At 38.1% G+C, this 18,048-nt stretch overlaps 1 protein-coding gene across 8 annotated transcripts in view; it reads right to left on the reverse strand.

Moving 5' to 3' along the window:
• ptch1.L (patched 1 L homeolog) overlaps positions 1 to 18,048 on the reverse strand; it is a 78,248-nt gene that overhangs the window by 9,266 nt on the left and 50,934 nt on the right. For 6 of the 8 annotated variants that reach the window (XR_001935404.2, XM_018259136.2, XM_041564528.1 and 3 more), the window contains 8 exons: positions 16,701 to 16,819; positions 16,132 to 16,534; positions 15,213 to 15,522; positions 12,089 to 12,231; positions 6,453 to 6,633; positions 4,304 to 4,584; positions 2,502 to 2,639; positions 1,215 to 1,357 (listed from right to left, as the gene is read on the reverse strand). Coding sequence is in view for 7 of the 8 variants with exons in the window: in XM_018259136.2 (XP_018114625.1) it covers positions 1,215 to 1,357; positions 2,502 to 2,639; positions 4,304 to 4,584; positions 6,453 to 6,633; positions 12,089 to 12,231; positions 15,213 to 15,522; positions 16,132 to 16,534; positions 16,701 to 16,819 (1,718 nt within the window). In the remaining variant the exon portion in view is untranslated. Of the gene's footprint in view, positions 1 to 1,214; positions 1,358 to 2,501; positions 2,640 to 4,303; positions 4,585 to 6,452; positions 6,634 to 6,662; positions 7,225 to 12,088; positions 12,232 to 15,212; positions 15,523 to 16,131; positions 16,535 to 16,700; positions 16,820 to 18,048 lie in introns of those variants that run through there. The other 2 variants (XM_041564545.1, XM_041564552.1) reach the window with 2 other exon arrangements.

Below are 18,048 nucleotides of genomic sequence, written 5' to 3' on the forward strand. Positions count from 1 at the left end.
TGTTTTCCCATGACAGTATCCCTTTAATGAGTGCTCATCTCCCTAAATGATTTATGGCCATGTATTGATTTATCTCAAATGAGGAAGAAGCACAAAAACTATAGTGGCCAAATATCCTACAATAGTTAAAGGGGTAGTTCACCTTCAAACAACTAGTTGATCACCAGAAATAACGACTTTTTCCAATGACTTTCTATTTGTCACCGTTTTTCTAATATTGAAGTATAAAGTGCCATGTTTCACCTTCTGAAGCAACTCTGAGGGGGGGGGTCGCCGACCCTGTAAACTGTTCTAAATGGATACATTTAGTTGATACATTTCTTATCTTTGTCCCTGCTGAGCAGAATCTCTGGGTTTCATTACAGGCAGCTGTTAGAATTGATACAACAGTTTAGAGTCTGGGCCTGAATTACTGAGTTGTCAGACTCAAACACCAGCGACACAAACATTCAACTTTAAACTTAGATTTTGGAAAAACAGTAACAAATAAATATTGGAAAGTAATTATAAAAAGTCTTTATTTCTGGGGAACAATCTAAAAACAACTGAATTGAGTGTTTGGAAGGTGAACAACCCCTTTAATACAACAGTAGATATATACATTTACCAGTAAATTCATTATTTGATGTTTTAGTACAGAACTGCAATCCTTCCTAATGAACAAATGTATCAGTTCTAGTATTTTACTGCTATTCTTCTAAATAATGGTCACGTTTTTCTTTTTTCAACCTTACCTATGTTAAAATCTATTTTTCTTCAGAGTTCAAAAAGAGGTAGAATAGATTTCTCTTGCAAATGGAACATAGGAGCATTACACAGCTACATGGACAACATGGATAATATATAAAGAAACAACGGAGCATAAAAAAGCCACAATACCAGAAGCCCCATAAACAAGAAATAAAAACAATGTAAAACTAGCATAAAACATGCAGAATCTGTTCAAACAAAAAGGATAAAAGTGAGACGCTCAACCGAAATAAAAATACAGTAGGTTGGCTACATTCTTCCTCCCCTACACTTCCTTTCCTTCACTCAACCTCTCTCTGTTTTCTTCTTTCTATACGCCAAGTTGCAAGTGTAGAAATGGTATTGAAATTGTGTATGTAATGAAAATTCTTTTACTTTTTGTATACCTTTAAAATTAAAAATGGAAAAATAAAGAATTTACAAAAAAAACAAAGAGGAAAGCAGCTGATCGCTTATTAATATACCTGACAATAAAGTCGAACTCTGATCCAGCAAGCATCAGAACGCCCAATAAAGTAGAGACAGCCCCATCCAGAACAGGTGCAAACATGTGCTCCAAAGCAAGAGCAGCTCTGTGATTCTTATCCCCAATAGCAGTGAGGAATGCCTGTAAAACAGAGAAAGCTTGTTAGGCTGGAGTACAGCAAATATAGAGTTTGAGGGCCTACAGTGTGGTAGATATATGATGTACATTACTAATGAAAAAGGCAGTGGGCTAACGATGACATTTATTAGCCAAGTTTTACCTTTAACATTAAGAACAATTCAACAAGTGGATAAGTGTTTGTGACTTAGGCAAAGTTCTATTCCTGGTTGACCTCCACTTGGCCACTACCACTACCAAGTGCCCTAAACCGATTGTAAGCTCTGCAGGGCAGGGATATACAGGGCTACATAGGATATGGTTTTGAAAAAACACTACCTGCTTTTGCACCACACATGTAAATTCTCTAGATGAACACAGCATTCTGTATGTGTTTTGAGTATTTGGAATTTATATTTAGTTCATACTCTAAATATTAGTGATTCAGTCCAGCTATGTAGAATACATTTTGAGATGGATTCTTCCATCATACATCATACCAAAGATATACTTTGGCATATTTAGATCAGTAATGATACGTAAAACTCCCAAGCTGACTGGCACCAAATATCCTCATGTTCACGATAAATGGTGCAAAGCAATTGTGGTACAGGCATGGGATCCGTTATCCGGAAATCTGTTATGCAGAAAGTCGTTGAATTATGGAAAGGCTGCCTCCCATAGACTCAATTTTATTAAAATAATCCAAATTTTTTAAAATGATTTCCTTTTTCTCTGTAATCATACAGCAGTACCTTGTATTGAGCAAAACAAAGATATAACTAATCCTTATTGGAAGCCAAACAAGCCTATTGGATTTACTTAATGTTTATATGATTTTCTAGTACACTTAAAGTTGTGAAGATCTAAATTACAGAAAGATCCGTTATCCAGAAAACCCCAGGTCCCATATCTGTACCGCTATCCAGCCAATATAAGCAAGCCTAAAGTGCAGTCATCTGTTCGGCCAGTGACCCAAGGCCTGTGGAAGACAGTTCCAAAAAGCTATCAATCTGCAATATTTTCACAAGTCAACCTAGAAATTATCAAAAAGTTGATGATTCGACTCCACAACAAAACATTTAAAAAAATTACGTTTTTGAAATATATATATATATATGTGTACAGCATAAAACGAGTCTCTAATTTGAGTATTTTGCATGTTTACCAGAGCAACATGAACAGTGAATTCCACTCCAATTCCAACTGAAGCGATCAAAATAACTACAGGCACTGCACTCAGCTTAATCCCTATGAGTCCCATCATGCCAAACAGTTCCACTGTCATAAGGGCCAACACCATAACCTGAAACAAAATAGGAAGGGGATGTTAGACTATAAATGAGGTGAGTCTTAAACAAACAGTTCAATATAATGGAGACAATAACGGTCATGATACAATTTTCATATTAAGCAAAGCTCAAACAATCCTATTGAGTTTATTTAATGTTTAAAGGTTTTATCTGGAAAACTCCAAGTCCCAAACATTCTAAATAATACAGCGTATACCTGAATACTGAATATCACTGGCTGTTTTGGGCCAAGTGTTTCTTGGCTACATAGCTACTAGTTTGCTTTTAACTTTCCAGTTAAAAGCAAACTAGTTTGTGAATGGCTCATATTGCTCTAGTTTATGATTGGTTCATTGTAAAATGAGCACTTACTGTAATAAAGTTTTTATTCTATTTGTCCCAGTGTGTTATGGGCAAGAAACAACCAGGGGTCAGAGCATAGAACGTTCACATGAAATAAAAAGAAGTATTTGCTGTGAAACGGCAGAAAAACATATAGGGAATATAATTTCAATAACATATTACTTATAACACTTTATTACAGTTCTCAAGATATCCACAAGGGGAGTGAAAAAAACCTGTTGTTGATATTGTTTATTCCAAACCCACAATAAGCACACTTTTGCGAAGGGTAGTAGTTAGCCCCTTCTCCTTTTACATTCAAAGCTATTTACAGCAGTGCCCCTTTACCTCTTGTATTGGTTATAGTCTTATATGCAATCTGTATGTTTAGTGTAAACACCCATTTATTGTACAGTGCTGTGAAATATGTTTCCCCATTTATACAGATAGTTGCAGATAACACTGTAGTTACCCCCAATTTATGTACAGTAATTGTAATGTACAGCTGTCCTTCTAAAAGGCATTTCATTTGATTTAGCTGAAAATATGGCAAAGGAGAAAAGTGCCCTCATCAGCTGACAGATATCAAGTTACGGTGAGGCCTCCTGACTTTAGAAGGAACTTTGATAGACTGACAGGAACAAAGCGAGCCGTTAACATTTTGCATGTTTTTCATTCTAAATTTCTCTGCTAAGTAATTGCCAAGGAGCAGAAAATACTGCTTCAAATAAGTATATACAAAAAAAGAATTAAAGGGAAAGTAGAACAGGCCTTTTTTCATTACATCTTATGTTGATTTTTGGAAATCTCAAAAGTTTTTTGCTTTAGCAATATTTTCCTTCTGTTGGTCCTGCAACTTTAAAATGTTCATATATATTCAGCCTATACATATGGAGTTGGACAAGTTAACACTTTAACAACTATGCGTGTAAAACAAATGGGAACCACTTGAAATTACTAGGTAGAAGGGATTGAGGGGGCACTAGACTATTAGAAGGTATAATTTCTGTACAATTTATGGTTTAGAAAATATTTCACATTTATTAAGCTAAAATGATTGCATAAACCTTTACCCCATAACTTTTTTTTTTTGATAATTCTTTCTTTCCTTAAATATGGTGGTGTCCACAAAAGGGGTGCAGGAGTTGGGCTTTAAAGGTTTAGTTTGTAACAAGAACCCACCTTTCTTTCCCCCTCCAAAAGGCGAATAAACATATCAAGAATGATGTAACATACATTATTCCACCAGAGAACCAGACATAAACAAACGTTGCTGGCTGCAGCAAGAGCTATGCTGAAAGGAATTTGAGAGCAACAAAGGACCTTATTAACTTACAATGATTCCAGCAGTCCAAGGGTTCAGGAGAAAGAGAGCACACACCAGAAAGGTACAGGCCAGAACCACACTGATGGACAACAGCAGCCAGTGACGGAGACTAATGTATTGCTCCCAGAACAGGAAAGGGTAGCCGTTTGGGTAGCTCGACACCCCAAGGCTTGTGTAGTTGTTACAGATTGCCCTCACTTTTTCTATAGCCTCCACAAAGTCGGATGTTTCCCGCAGACCATTGAGGTAGAAAGGGAACTGGACATATTCTATTGGTTCAGCTGCACGAACTGCAGAAAAGAGAATAAATGTGCAGGTTGTATTAAAACACCCAAACATATGCCTTATAAATGCAAGGCAGCCATTGCCTTATCCATAATAATGAAAAGATCTTTGTAATAGAAAATATTGGATGTATGTTCATTTATTAGTCTGGCAAATGTAATTTTTCGTGTTCCTTTTATCATGTAACCCTAGATCGACCACAAAAAGTAACACAGAAAAAAGCCCAGAATATAGAAATTCCAGTTGGTCCTTCAGCAAGCTTTCAGTTACTTGACGCTGTGTGTTCCAGACCCTGCAGGGTCAGTCAGTTGACATGCTAAACATGATTTGCCCTATTATAATCTCAACTATAAATTTTCTTTAAAACAAGACTTGGCAGGCTGCCACAGGGCTCTAGGCTTTGGCTACAGTAACGCACAATATTTATTTCTTTTATTGGCCAAATCACATTACAAAAAGTGGAGGGAACTCGGCTCCATAGAAAGTCCAGAGTATGGGGCATACAAACACCTCCAGCACCAAACATAAAGCAAACTTTAGTCATAAAACCAGGCATCTACAAAAAGTCTATTTTTCACCCTACAAAATAACAAATAGTTTAAAAATAAAGCCCAGTTAAAGAAAATAGCATAATTAATGACTAAGCATTGTTTCGTTTTCTTTATCATGATCCGACACAAAGGGGTTAATTGACGAACACAGATACAAAATTGCACCTGAGCAAGTTACTGCACATTAGAAAAATCAAAGTTTGTATCACATACTATGGGCAATAGCGCTGGCGATATTTAATTGGCAAACAAGGGAAAGTTGTGCTCACCACTAGTTTTTAAAATCATTAGGCGGGGGTGCAATGAGGGTGTGACCACAAAATACATATAGACAAATACAAGATTCCTCTACACTCAACCCATTATCAATATATTTAAGACAGAGACATTTTGTGCATACTGCTACTGAAAAATGCCTTACCCTTTAAACAAAACAGGGATTGTTTGTCCATATATTGCAATATATTTAAGCTGGCCAACTACGTCAAAGTCATCCCATATCTGGCCAGTCCTATGCTCAATTTTCATCTGATTCATTAAGAATTCTATGGTTTAATTATACATTTTATAAAAGCAGCTAGTAAGTTGCAGGTAAAACGTATTCGTCCCTTTTATAAAATGTATAATTAAACCATAGAATTCTTAATGAATCAGATGAAAATTGAGCATAGGACTGGCCAGATATGGGATGACTTTGACGTAGTTGGCCAGCTTAAATATATTGCAATATATGGACAAACAATCCCTGTGTTGTTTAAAGGGTAAGGCATTTTTCAGTAGCAGTATGCACAAAATGTCTCTGTCTTAAATATATTGATAATGGGTTGAGTGCAGAGGAATCTTGTATTTGTCTATAGATATTTAATTGGCACCCATGCTAGTATTTGTGCCCAAGAGCACTGTCTGTAGATATACAGTAGAATGTTTCCTCATGACACCTCCCACAAGTGCAATCTGAAGAGAGAAAACTATTCTGTGGGCAGAATAAGTTTATGCACCAGATATAATGCGTAAGCCTTATTTATAAACAAATTATGAAGCAATGCCCAGTTAAATTCAGTACAAAAAGTCAGACTACCCCTGTTCTAAACTGACACAATAAGCAATTTACCTTAATGTTAACATTTTGGCTGCCTTTTGTGTGCATTTTGAGACTACCCCGTTTCTCTATATGAACATGCAACAATAAAATGGGTGACAGGAATAAAATACACCAGCTTGCCGAGGTTATTGTAGGTCTGCACAATCTCATCTAAAGCAGCGCTGGGCTGGAGGAAGCTGTTCATAAACATTGTAAAGGCCAGAGGCAAATTTCTACTCACTTGTTCTGGTCTCAGGCCTATCGTCTGCTATGTCGTGGAGCCACTCAGGAGGGTGTGGGCGTATGTTGGCCTGGGAAGCAGCATAGGCTACAGGGTCATTACTCACCCAGGCTGTTAAGTAGATGTAGAAAGCATTTGGCTGAATAATTCCATCTGCATCCACCAACCGCTGTTTAGTCAGCTAAATCACAAGAGAAAAGAAGTGGACTTTTAGACTGAATTTGCCAGAAATAGAAGTTGAACTACTGTAACACAACCAATGTTTTCATAATGGACCACGAATTATGCCAACAGAAGTTAACAGGGAGGATCCTGAGGTTAATAAGGGGGAGTAAAATCTCTGCAGGTTACAATTTAGTTGCATTCATTTGCGACTTGGATGTAAGGGTTTCATTATATATAATACATGCTCCAGTTTCCTCTCACACTACAAAAACATACAAGCAGGTTAACTGGCTCCTGATAAAAACCGACGTGTGTATGTGTACCTCATTTAAGCTCTACTAGAAATTTAAAGGAGAAGGAAAGTAATTTCTACTTGGGGGTGCCAAAAGTTAGGCACCCCCAAGTAGTTGTATTTACTTATCTGACACTCTGGGCCGGTGCTCCTATCAGCAGAAAACTGCACCGACCCGGGGTTCTGCCATCGAGCACCACGGAGCGATTGTCTTCTTCGCTTTTCAAATTTCTTGGGGCAGGCGCATACGCTGTAGAACGAACTAGCTGACTTCTTCATTAAAGTTCGGCTATTCACTCTACTGTGCATGTGCAGCTGCGAGAAGAGAGAAGAAGCAGGAAGAGGATCATTCCGTGGTGCTCACTGGAAGAATCCCGGTGGCATTTTCTGCTGATAGGAGCACTGGTGCAAAGTGTCAGATAAGTAAATACAATCACTTGGGGGTGCCTAACTTTCGGCACCCCCAAGAATAAAAGCACTTTCCTTCTCATTTAAAGAATAATCATAGTTTTAAAGTTTTTAAACTATAATGTTTGTTTTATAAACATTGTACACTTAGGGGGTTATTTATCAAAGGTCGAATTTTAGAGTGTATGTGAGTTTGTTTTTTTTACTCTAATAAACTCACAACTTGAATGGTACCTTATTTATGAAAAAACTCAAACGTCCAAAATTGCAACAAATCCGATACGAAAACGCGAAGTGTATTCAAACTCAATTCGAATCGAGTTCTCTTTTAAAAAAAAAAAATCAGGAAAAGTCAAAAAGTCAGTGGACCTCTGCCATTAACTTCTAAATGAACTCGGCAGGTTTTAGGTGGCGACCTATCGAATTCGAGTTACTTCCAGGGTAAGGGGATGATAATTCTCAGAATCAAATTTCAAATAAGAGTTGATGATTTTAAACTTGAAATTGTGAATTCTGACCAAAAAAAACCTCAAAAATTTAAATTTACCATTCGAACCTTAGTAAATCTGCCCCTTATTTTCCCATTATCAAAGGGTCACAGCCTGAAAGGGGTGCTCTATTTACCCAAAGGTTAGTCCTGATAGTTAGCTATGAACCGTCGTTCAATCACTTTTCTTTCCTATGCCTTCCAAACCAGCTATGCAGTGTGTAGCATGATTGTATCTATTACTCTACAAAGATCTACAGTTGGATGCACATTGATGCTGAAGGGCCCCTTTTACAATAAGTAACTGCACTGTAAAATACAGATCCATATGATGTCGATTTAACAAAAAAAAAAAAAAAGATAAACATCTCTGCTTTTTAATTACACTTGAACTGAATGGAATGGCAATGGATAAACAGTTGCTGCATTCCAAAGAAATACGATTCCCCATCTAACAAAAACATTTCTTCTTTCCCCTTGTAATTACACTAACAACCCTGTTCCATTCTTGCATCCAAGCCCCTCCTGATGGACCAGTGTGTTCAACAAATGTCTACAGCTGGGGGTTGGGGGAGGAAGGTGCTTCTGGGGAGGGATGACCAAGCTAGAGAAACATTCTGCAGAAACAAAGCAAGGAGAAAAAAGAATGAAACCTGGCAAACATCCCTCTGCACGTCTGGGTGCAGTTAACCTCCGTTGTTAACACAGAAGGAAATGCCACCCAGTAAATGAAGGAAAGGCAATAAAAAAAACAAAAAAAAACATCTGTATAAATTCTGTTAAGGCTTTCCTTCTCTGGCCTACTTGTTTGCCAGTCATGAATACCATTTGATATTTAGTTGTCCAGCCTGCTGATTAGTCTCGTGGTTCATTATAATTACCATCAGTTTAGTTCAATGTGACATTTTTAAGAAATGAAAAACCAAATTCCATATTGTATACGCATATATATATAAATATATATATGCGTACACACACAGAGTTAATATTAATATATATAGACCAGTTCCTTTTAATGTAAACAATAAAAGATGAAGTTTTAACACTATCTCAAATCCCAGTGTGCACCTCTATTTATATATATATATATATATACACACACACACACACACACACACACACACACACACACACACACACACACACACACACCGGTATTTATTTATTTATTTTTAATTTTTTTCCTTGCATTCTATTTATTTTTTCTCAGTTTTATGGTCAAGTAAAATATCATAACTATACTGACATCTATTCATAACCACCAGGGCACATCTTGGAAAGCTTTTTGTAAGTTATGAAGTTGGGCAGCTTCAAAATGAATATAACTGCAAATATTCAGTGCAATCCAAGAGCTAACCCTTCATATAATCCTCTCTAGTTAATAGGTTACTTAAGTCCATACAGAACAATTTATCCAGGTGCTCTAACCAGTATAGACAGCTTACTTTATAATGCATACAAAAACAATACTCAGCTTTCCTTCAGAATCATTACACACACATTCCAGCATAATGACTCACTTGTTTAGGTAAAGTGAATATCTCCACCAAAGGAGAAGAATGATAGTAAATCATGCTGGATGCCAAGAAAATAAACATGGTAGTCAGAAAGTTTGTTAGTTGGCATAAGCCTGCTGTAAATAATATCAGTAGTTTGGTACACTTGTTAGTGCATGTGTAGCAGGCCCGGACTGGCAATCTGTGGGTTCTGGCAAATGCCAGAGGGGCTGCTGTAAGTTGCCATAGAGAGTCAGGTGGGGGTTGTGTGTATCTGAAATGCCAGGACCTATTTTAATTCTCAGTCCAGACCTGAAGTGTAGGCAACTCTCTCTCTTTTTATTAAAGGTAAATAGCATATGGTGTAAGTAAATTGATATAGCGGCAATGATCTGGATATGTAAAAGGCTAAGGACATTTATAGTTAGGACACCTAAGGCGATGTATAGCTAGAACATAGGGTTTGAGGAGATATATAGCTAGGACATCTAACCCAGCCAGATTCATTGGGGCTTATGTAATCAAAGGTGCAACACTTGCTGCTGATCTAGTCACTTAAAACAACCAATCAGCAGGTAGCATTTACTGGCCACCTTCTTAAATGCAAACATTTTATTGGCTGCTGTGTGTTACTGCATCTTGGCAAACTTTATGAATTTGATTACATATTGGGGACTCTGCATTCTGCATTACAAGCAATACATGGATTATTTGATGCATTGATTGACTTCTGAGCAGCTCTAATCACATTTTACTTGAACCAGACAATTGAACAGATAATGGCTCCATTATGAGAGCATTTGTAGAAACATCTTCAAGAAGTAAAAATAATAAATCTATGGATCTGAAGTGAAAAAAAATTAACTGTAACCCTGTTCAAATTCTGTGAAGGTCAGCCACAAGCAGTTTTAGTCACAAGCACACTCTTTTATTCCTGGGACAGAAGGTAAATTGCTGGATTGCTGGAATGAACAAACATTTTTGCTTACCTTGGGATATACCATCCCTTTACAGCAAAAAAATAAAAAAATAAACAAAACAGAGCCCGTGATTAAAACAATAACGGAAAAGCCAGTCTCTAGATTAACACCTACTTAGTAAATAAAAGAAAATGTCAAAAAGTCAGAAAACACAATGGCTGCCCTTCTGCTGAGCATTAAAATTAAGCCAAGGAGTATCTGAAAATCTGTAAATACATATATATATATATATATAATATATATATATATATATATATATATATATATATATATATATATATATATATATATATATATATATATATATATATATACATACAATGACAAAAATAGCATTAATACTAGAGTCAATGATTTATTGTTAGTACCGTATATACTCGAGTATAAGCCGACCCGAGTATAAGCCGAGGTACCTAATTTTACCTACGAAAACTGGGAAAACTTATTGACTCTAGTATAAGCCTAGACACAACTACAGCCCTGTCTCCCAGCAGCGCACATTCCACCAAAGCGACCCCCCCCAGCAATCAACCGGACTTCTTTGCAAAGTTGATGGTGACAGAGAATTGCCAAACGGATTACTGTGTGCATTGTCCCACTGTCCCACTACCATGTGCAGAGGGTGCTGTTTGATATTGCCATCACTGTTAATCTTTCGTATAACCAACAGAGGGCGCTGTGCGATATTGCAGTCATTGTTATTCTTTCATATAACCAACAGAGGGCACTGTGTGATATTGCAGTCACTGTTATTCTTTCATATAACCAACAGATGGCGCTGTGTGATATTGCAGTCACTGTTATTCTTTCATATAACCAACAGAGGGTGCTGTGTGATATTGCAGTCACTGTTATTCTTTCATATAACCAACCAACAGAGGGCGCACTGTTATTCTTTCATATAACCAACAGAGGGTGCTGTGTGATATTGCAGTCACTGTTATTCTTTAATATAACCAACAGAGGGCGCACTGTTATTCTTTCATACAACCAACAGATGGCGCTGTGTGATATTGCAGTCACTGTTAATCTTTCATATAACCAACAGAGGGCGCACTTATTCTTTCATACAACCAACAGATGGCGCTGTGTGATATTGCAGTCACTGTTATTCTTTCATATAACAAACAGAGGGTGCTGTGTGATATTGCAGTCACTGTTATTCTTTCATATAACCAACCAACAGAGGGCGCACTGTTATTCTTTCATATAACCAACAGAGGGTGCTGTGTGATATTGCAGTCACTGTTATTCTTTAATATAACCAACAGAGGGCGCACTGTTATTCTTTCATACAACCAACAGATGGCGCTGTGTGATATTGCAGTCACTGTTATTCTTTCATATAACCAACAGATGGCGCTGTGTGATATTGCAGTCACTGTTATTCTTTCATATAACCAACAGAGGGCGCTGTGTGATATTGCAGTCACTGTTATTCTTTCATATAACCAACAGAGGGCGCACTGTTATTCTTTCATATAACCAACAGAGGGCATTGTGGGATATTGCAGTCTCTCCCCAAGTGTACTGTTGGTATAGGAATGATTAAAAGTGACTGCAATCTCAGCTACTGGGGTCGGGTACCGCTGACCCGAGTATAAGCCGAGGTAGACTTTTTCAGCACATTTTGGATGCTGAAAAACTCGGCTTATACTCGGGTATATACGGTATCTAAAAAAAACTGGACAGTTTTGTCCTAATTTCTTGGCTCCTTATTTGTTGTGCTTATTTTCAGTGAAAAGATATATTCTGCCATAAGGCTTGAGTAAGCCAGCTGAATGCATGAAATACTTAAATAACATTACCTGGTTGAGGTTAATGGGTTTATCAGAATTGCCTGTCTGTATTAGCAGCTTGTAAGCAAGGACAGCATCATCAGAAGCATTTCTATAATCATTGCGTGTAATTTTTCCAGCCTCCCATTCATGGTCAAATGTATCTTGCAGTCCTAAATTGAAAACACAGAAAAGGGAGTTCAAAAACAATTCAAAGACTTCACCTTAATTGCATTTATATAGGGATGCACCGAATCCACTATTTGGGATTTGGCCAAATCCCCGAATGCTTCATGAAAGATTCGGATGAAAAAGCATTTTTTACTTTCTTGTTTTGTGACAAAAAGTTAAGTGATTTCCCTTCCCGTCCCTAATTTGCATATGCAAATTCGGATTGGGTTAGGCCAGGTGCATGGATTCGGCCTAATGCGAATTCTGCTGAAAAAGGCTGAATCTTGGCCAAATCCCGGATTTGGTGCATCCCTAATTTATAGTAATATTACTATTTATCAATCCAATGAGATACCATGACATCTGGAAAAAATTAAGGAAGGATGAAAGGCAGGAATTCCTCATCTAAACACATACTAGCAAATAAGTACTGAATGTATTAGCTATACTGTTGCAGGCCAAAATACCATCCTTAAAGTATTAGGAAAAGATGCACTAGCTAATAAAAATATTTCAACTTTTGGACTCTAAATAAAATCTCAGCTGCTTCTTGAGCACAGTGCGAGTGAACATGATTTTGTCAATTTGTTCCATGTGTTCAACTTGTGCAGCAAAACTAGACATGGGATGTGCTGCCAGCATGTGTAAAAATCACAGCCAACATCTATTCAGTTCTTTACAGCTTCTTCCATCCCTGCCATCCTTTCAGGAGGAGAGGGAAGAGAGATGAGCAAACTAGTAAAAGAAAGGAAATGAATCATAGCACACACACACAAGCCATTGAGAACACACTTAACACAGTGCCCAGAGCTGGAACTAGATACCACACACACACCCCAAGTGAGAAAGCAAAAGTAGGGAGGCCGATGCAAAACAGAACCAGAGTTTACTTAGGAATTCAAAATCAAACTGTTTCACAATCACCTTTATGAGGTTAATATAGATCGCACAATAGCCAGTACTTTAGAAGTTGCTGCAGGGAGGAAATAAGAGGAACTGGAAAAAAACCTTTGTTTTTGCTTTAGACAAAATATAAAGGTTGCGACATGAAGCAAGAATCACCAAAGACAAGGCTAGTGATCTCCTTTTTAGGAAGGTATCATAGATAGTCTAAGCAGAAATAAAAGGCACTAGCACTTCTATTCTACAATATAGCATAAAACAAAAACTCTCTCTTATATTTGTGTAACTACATGGTTCTTTTTGCCTCAACCTATATCACGTTTTTTTTCTTTGACTGTTTTTCTGAACATCTTACTGAAAAGTCTTTTTTGTCAGTCTCTGCAACAGTGAAAGGCATACAACAAGGAGACAAGTAAAATCTTGCCCTGATCTGAGAACAATAAACCATGTCTCAGTGAGATTACACACTTCCAGACCTACCCAAAAGAGACTGTGGCTAAAAACTGCCATGCCACCCACAAGAAAACATGAACGTCATTTAGAGCTAATCAAAATATGTAGTGATGTTGCAAACAGAAACCATTTTTTAAAAGAATTATGTAGGATTTAGCAGACCAGTTTAAAGCTGGCCATAGACGCAAAGATCCGATCGTACGAATCGTGGATTCGTACGATTTTCGGACCATGTGTGGAGAGTCCTGTCATTTTTCGTCCGTCGGAGATCGGTCGTTTGGTCGATCGGACAGGTTAGAAAATTTCTGTCGCCTGCCGATAATATCTCTGCGTGTATTGCCGATCGTACGATTATCAGTGGGAGACTGTCACTAGTGTTGTCAGACATAAGTATCGTACGATTGCTGTCAGGGGCAGAACATTGGGTGATCTGTTCTTATTTGATCGGAATGGTAAAGACTTTGATCTGAATGGTTAGTGGAGGGTCGGGAGATGGGAAAGTCCGATCGTACGTTGATTCGTACGATCGGATCTTTGCATCTATGGCCAGCTTAAGACTGTGCAAAACCTACTAAAAGGTGAATGTCAAATACAGAGTGTTTTATAATGTTGTCAAATTAGTCACCAGTTGTTTCTCATTGTGGACCACGAAAAAAACTGTGACCAATTTAGTGATGAGTGAAATTTTCCACCAAGTTTTGATGTGAAATTGATGCCTGTAGACTTCAAAGAGTGAAAGAAATGTGTTGTGCCTCATAAAATTCTGCCACCCATTGCCGTTTCGCAAATTATGGCGAAACGGGTCCGATTCGCCCATCACTAGTGACCATGCCACATGTGCATCTATTGCCAGAAAACACAGATAACATGATTGTGGCAATTCACACATGGTAAAGCAACTGCTGATAATTCACTATTCTTTGTCTAAGTAACTCTAGAGAGACATGGGGCACAGAGAGCATTAGGGCTAAACAGTAGATCACCCGTGATATGTATTGCCAATGGTAGTAAACCAGCCCCATTGTTACAAACCATAGCTACAAAACAAGCCACCAATATATCAGCAAGACCATAACATTAAATTAAACAAGACACTTCAACAGCGTGCACCCCAGTTGTCTGATGATACTGCAGTCCTGTTACAGTTAAACTAAATATTATGGAATTACAGTGGGGAGCAAATCTTCAAAATAATTTGGTTGCTGTATCTCCAGGCAAGTAGAGTAGCTCTACAGTTAAAGCTATACACATAGGCAAATTTTTATGCAATTTAGATGCTTCCAACAAAATGTTGTGTAGGTCCCTTACAGTCAGTGAAATTCCAATGTTGCGCGCACTTTCATGGATCAGCAGACAGTAGTGGTTTTAAAATGGCTTTATTTCCCCAACAAAATCACCTAACGTGTTTCGTGTGTCATCACACGTACTCATAGCGCATCCAATTTATTATTATAGAGCTGTTTTCATAGGTTGTCATACAATCCCATCAGATGACAACTGTTCTGACCTAGCACACAAGTCTAGCCTGAATTTGCCTCCCAATGAAAGATCACCGGCTGACCTAGAAGGGACAGGTGCAGCACCATTCTCACACATGAATCAATCAACGTTTTGCAAACTGCCTTACCTTGCAGCCAATCTCGAAAGTAATGCAGCCACATCTTGGGCAGTTGTTTGTTACCCTCCAACAGCACATATTTCACTCCAACAAAGCTCTTGTGAAGTTCATAAAGCAAACGCTGGACACGAGGATAGTCTGCTTTCTGTGTAACTATATACATGTGGTAAAATGAAAAGTACTTGAACTGTGTGGCAATAAAGTCATATTCCCTGGTCTCCCTTGGTACAATGTCGGTCAAATCTAGGCCATCTCGCACTCGTGTAGTTCCATAAAGGCTGACACCAAGCAAGGCTAAGAAAACCAATATGACAGCAATCTGAAGAAGATAAAAAATAAATAATAAAATTATGCTGCACAGCATCAAGCTACCTTTGAAAGCAAGAAGCATAGAATTTGATGGCATAAAGAACTAGATGAGCAATTGTTCTTTAAGTTCACTTTTACACTAACTTTTAGTATGACAGAGAGAGAGAGAGAGAGAGAGAGAGAGAGAGAGAGAGAGAGAGAGAGAGAGAGAGAGAGAGAGAGAGAGAGAGAGAGAGAGAGAGAGAGAGAGAGAGAGAGAGAGAGAGAGAGAGAGAGAGAGAGAGAGAGAGAGAGAGAGAGAGAGAGAGAGAGAGAGAGAGAGAGAGAGAGAGAGAGAGAGAGAGAGACTGGACTTCATTATTTATTTTCATTATATCCTGTATTTATATATTTTAAAGGTGATGCCATACAGGGTGATTTGTCACTCGGAGGTACTGCAGGTTTCCCATGGATAACAAATACCACTATCCCTAAGTCTTCTGAAATTAGAATTCATACATCCCAGGTCAAGAAAAAGACCTGGTCTTGTTATCTTGACTGAAACACAAACAATAATGAACATATATGTAAACAAAAAGACAATTTTAAAATGTGCTATTACAATAACTATATCACTTACTTTATTTTTTGGCTTTAAGAGGAATGGGGCGTAGTGCTTTTCTGCAAAAGAAGACAATGTCCACTTTGAATCTGGTGAGTACTGGATAGAGTCCCCGTGTACAGAGAATGGAGAAAGCAGGTCTCTAGTGGAACTGGTGCTCTCTGGAGTCTGGCCAATTACATCCTGAGGTGTTGACGCTGCTGGCTGCACTGATATTTCAGACCGAGGCTCTGCTGTGGTGTAATACAACTGTGTTCGTGGATCGTATTCGGTCCGAAGCTGGACTGTTGACTGCATTGTGATTTGTGTTTCATGAGCAAAGCTTTGACTGCTGTATGGTGGGGGCAGGCTGTAGCGTGTGTTGTCATTGTTGTCCGTATAGGCCTGGGGATCAATTTGAATCACTCTGCTCACGCAGGGACTAGAGGAAAAATGTGTACATTGTTAGCTCTCATTTCATTTCAACTGGCGACATAAAGAGAATCGTCTACAAAAAAGCATTGAAGCACTTAAAAGGTTATTATACACACTAAACATATTACAGAATTTGACCATTACACCATATCTTCCAGGTTAAGTAGATTTACCTGCTGAAGCAACAGAAGATATCAAGTCTGCGGACTTCCCTGCGATAAAGGTCCATGCTTAGAATTGCAGGAAATATCAGCAGGACCATGGCAAAATTAAACACCACAACAACAGCAGCCTGGGATTAGACAAAACAACAGCTGTTAGACATGTGAATATTTACATGCCAACAACAAAATCCTCACCAATATACAGATGAGACAATAGAAGCTATTAAGGAAAAGTCTCCAGCCTTGGGTTAATGTCAGATGAGAAGGTTTCTCTGTTGGCAAAGAAACGGCTGAAACTGCCATTTCCACCTCCCATTGAGTTTAATGGAAACCACCTGTCATCAATGGTATGAAAACATTTTTTAGGATGAAAATTGTCTGTACCAGTGGTGATTATTCTACTCAATGAAAGTGTGAGTGCCGGTTTCAGGTGTTTCTTTACTGGCAGGAATACACTGGGGGGGGGGGGGGAAGAAGAGATACGCCTAATGTGATATTAGCTCTAGAGAGCTTGCAAATGCAATGCAAAACACTGTAAAACCCTTGTAAATTCTGTTTTCTTCCTGTCCAGCCATACCCATGCTGAAGATTCAGGGAAATGCAGTTCACAATAGCAAGACAGAGTTTTTATTTACAACTGAAACATTTAGGGCAGATTTATTAAGGGTCGAATTGAAAATTCCATTTTTCTAGGTTTTTTTATGGTGAAAATAATTGTGGTTGTGGTAAAAACACAGAAACAAGAGGGGGGTTGTGGGTGCACTCCTAAGGCAATATAAAAAAATATTTAAATACAATAATCCCCTGTCTAAAAAAAGAAAAACAGGGTTTTTTGTTACAAAGTTATGATCATAAAATTGGTAAGCCGCCATACCACGTCAAGGTAAACCCCATACAGCGGTCCCTAACCTGTTTACCTGTGATCAAAATATAAAACCTTGGTTTCAATCTGTGGACTAGATCCTCCCCCGCTACCTGCATATGCGGTTTTTGAAGGGGAAACTGCTCAGGCCAACGCCCATTTAAAAAAAAAAAAGTGATTGTGAAGAGACTATAATGAAGGAAAAGTAAAGTTGTATATATAAGTGCACACTTGTGTGTGTATGTGTGTGAGTATAAGTACAGGTTTGAGTATAGATGTAGAGGGAGATGAAAAAGGAAAAGCTAAATGTGGAGTGTAATAGGTGTAATGTGTGTGGGTCTGTGCAAGTGTTACCTAGTGATAAGTGCAGTAAATATAATGAGTGTCTCACAGGCGTTGGTAATAAAAAGGCCAAAGCCTCCCCAGCCGCTAGCATTTGTGGCTTTTAAGGGAGAGAAATTGCCCAAACCAAGGATTAATAAAAAACAACAAGGA

The sequence above is a fragment of the Xenopus laevis genome, chromosome 1L, assembly GCF_017654675.1.
Source record: "Xenopus laevis strain J_2021 chromosome 1L, Xenopus_laevis_v10.1, whole genome shotgun sequence".
In the NCBI taxonomy this organism is placed as follows: Eukaryota; Metazoa; Chordata; class Amphibia; order Anura; family Pipidae; genus Xenopus; species Xenopus laevis.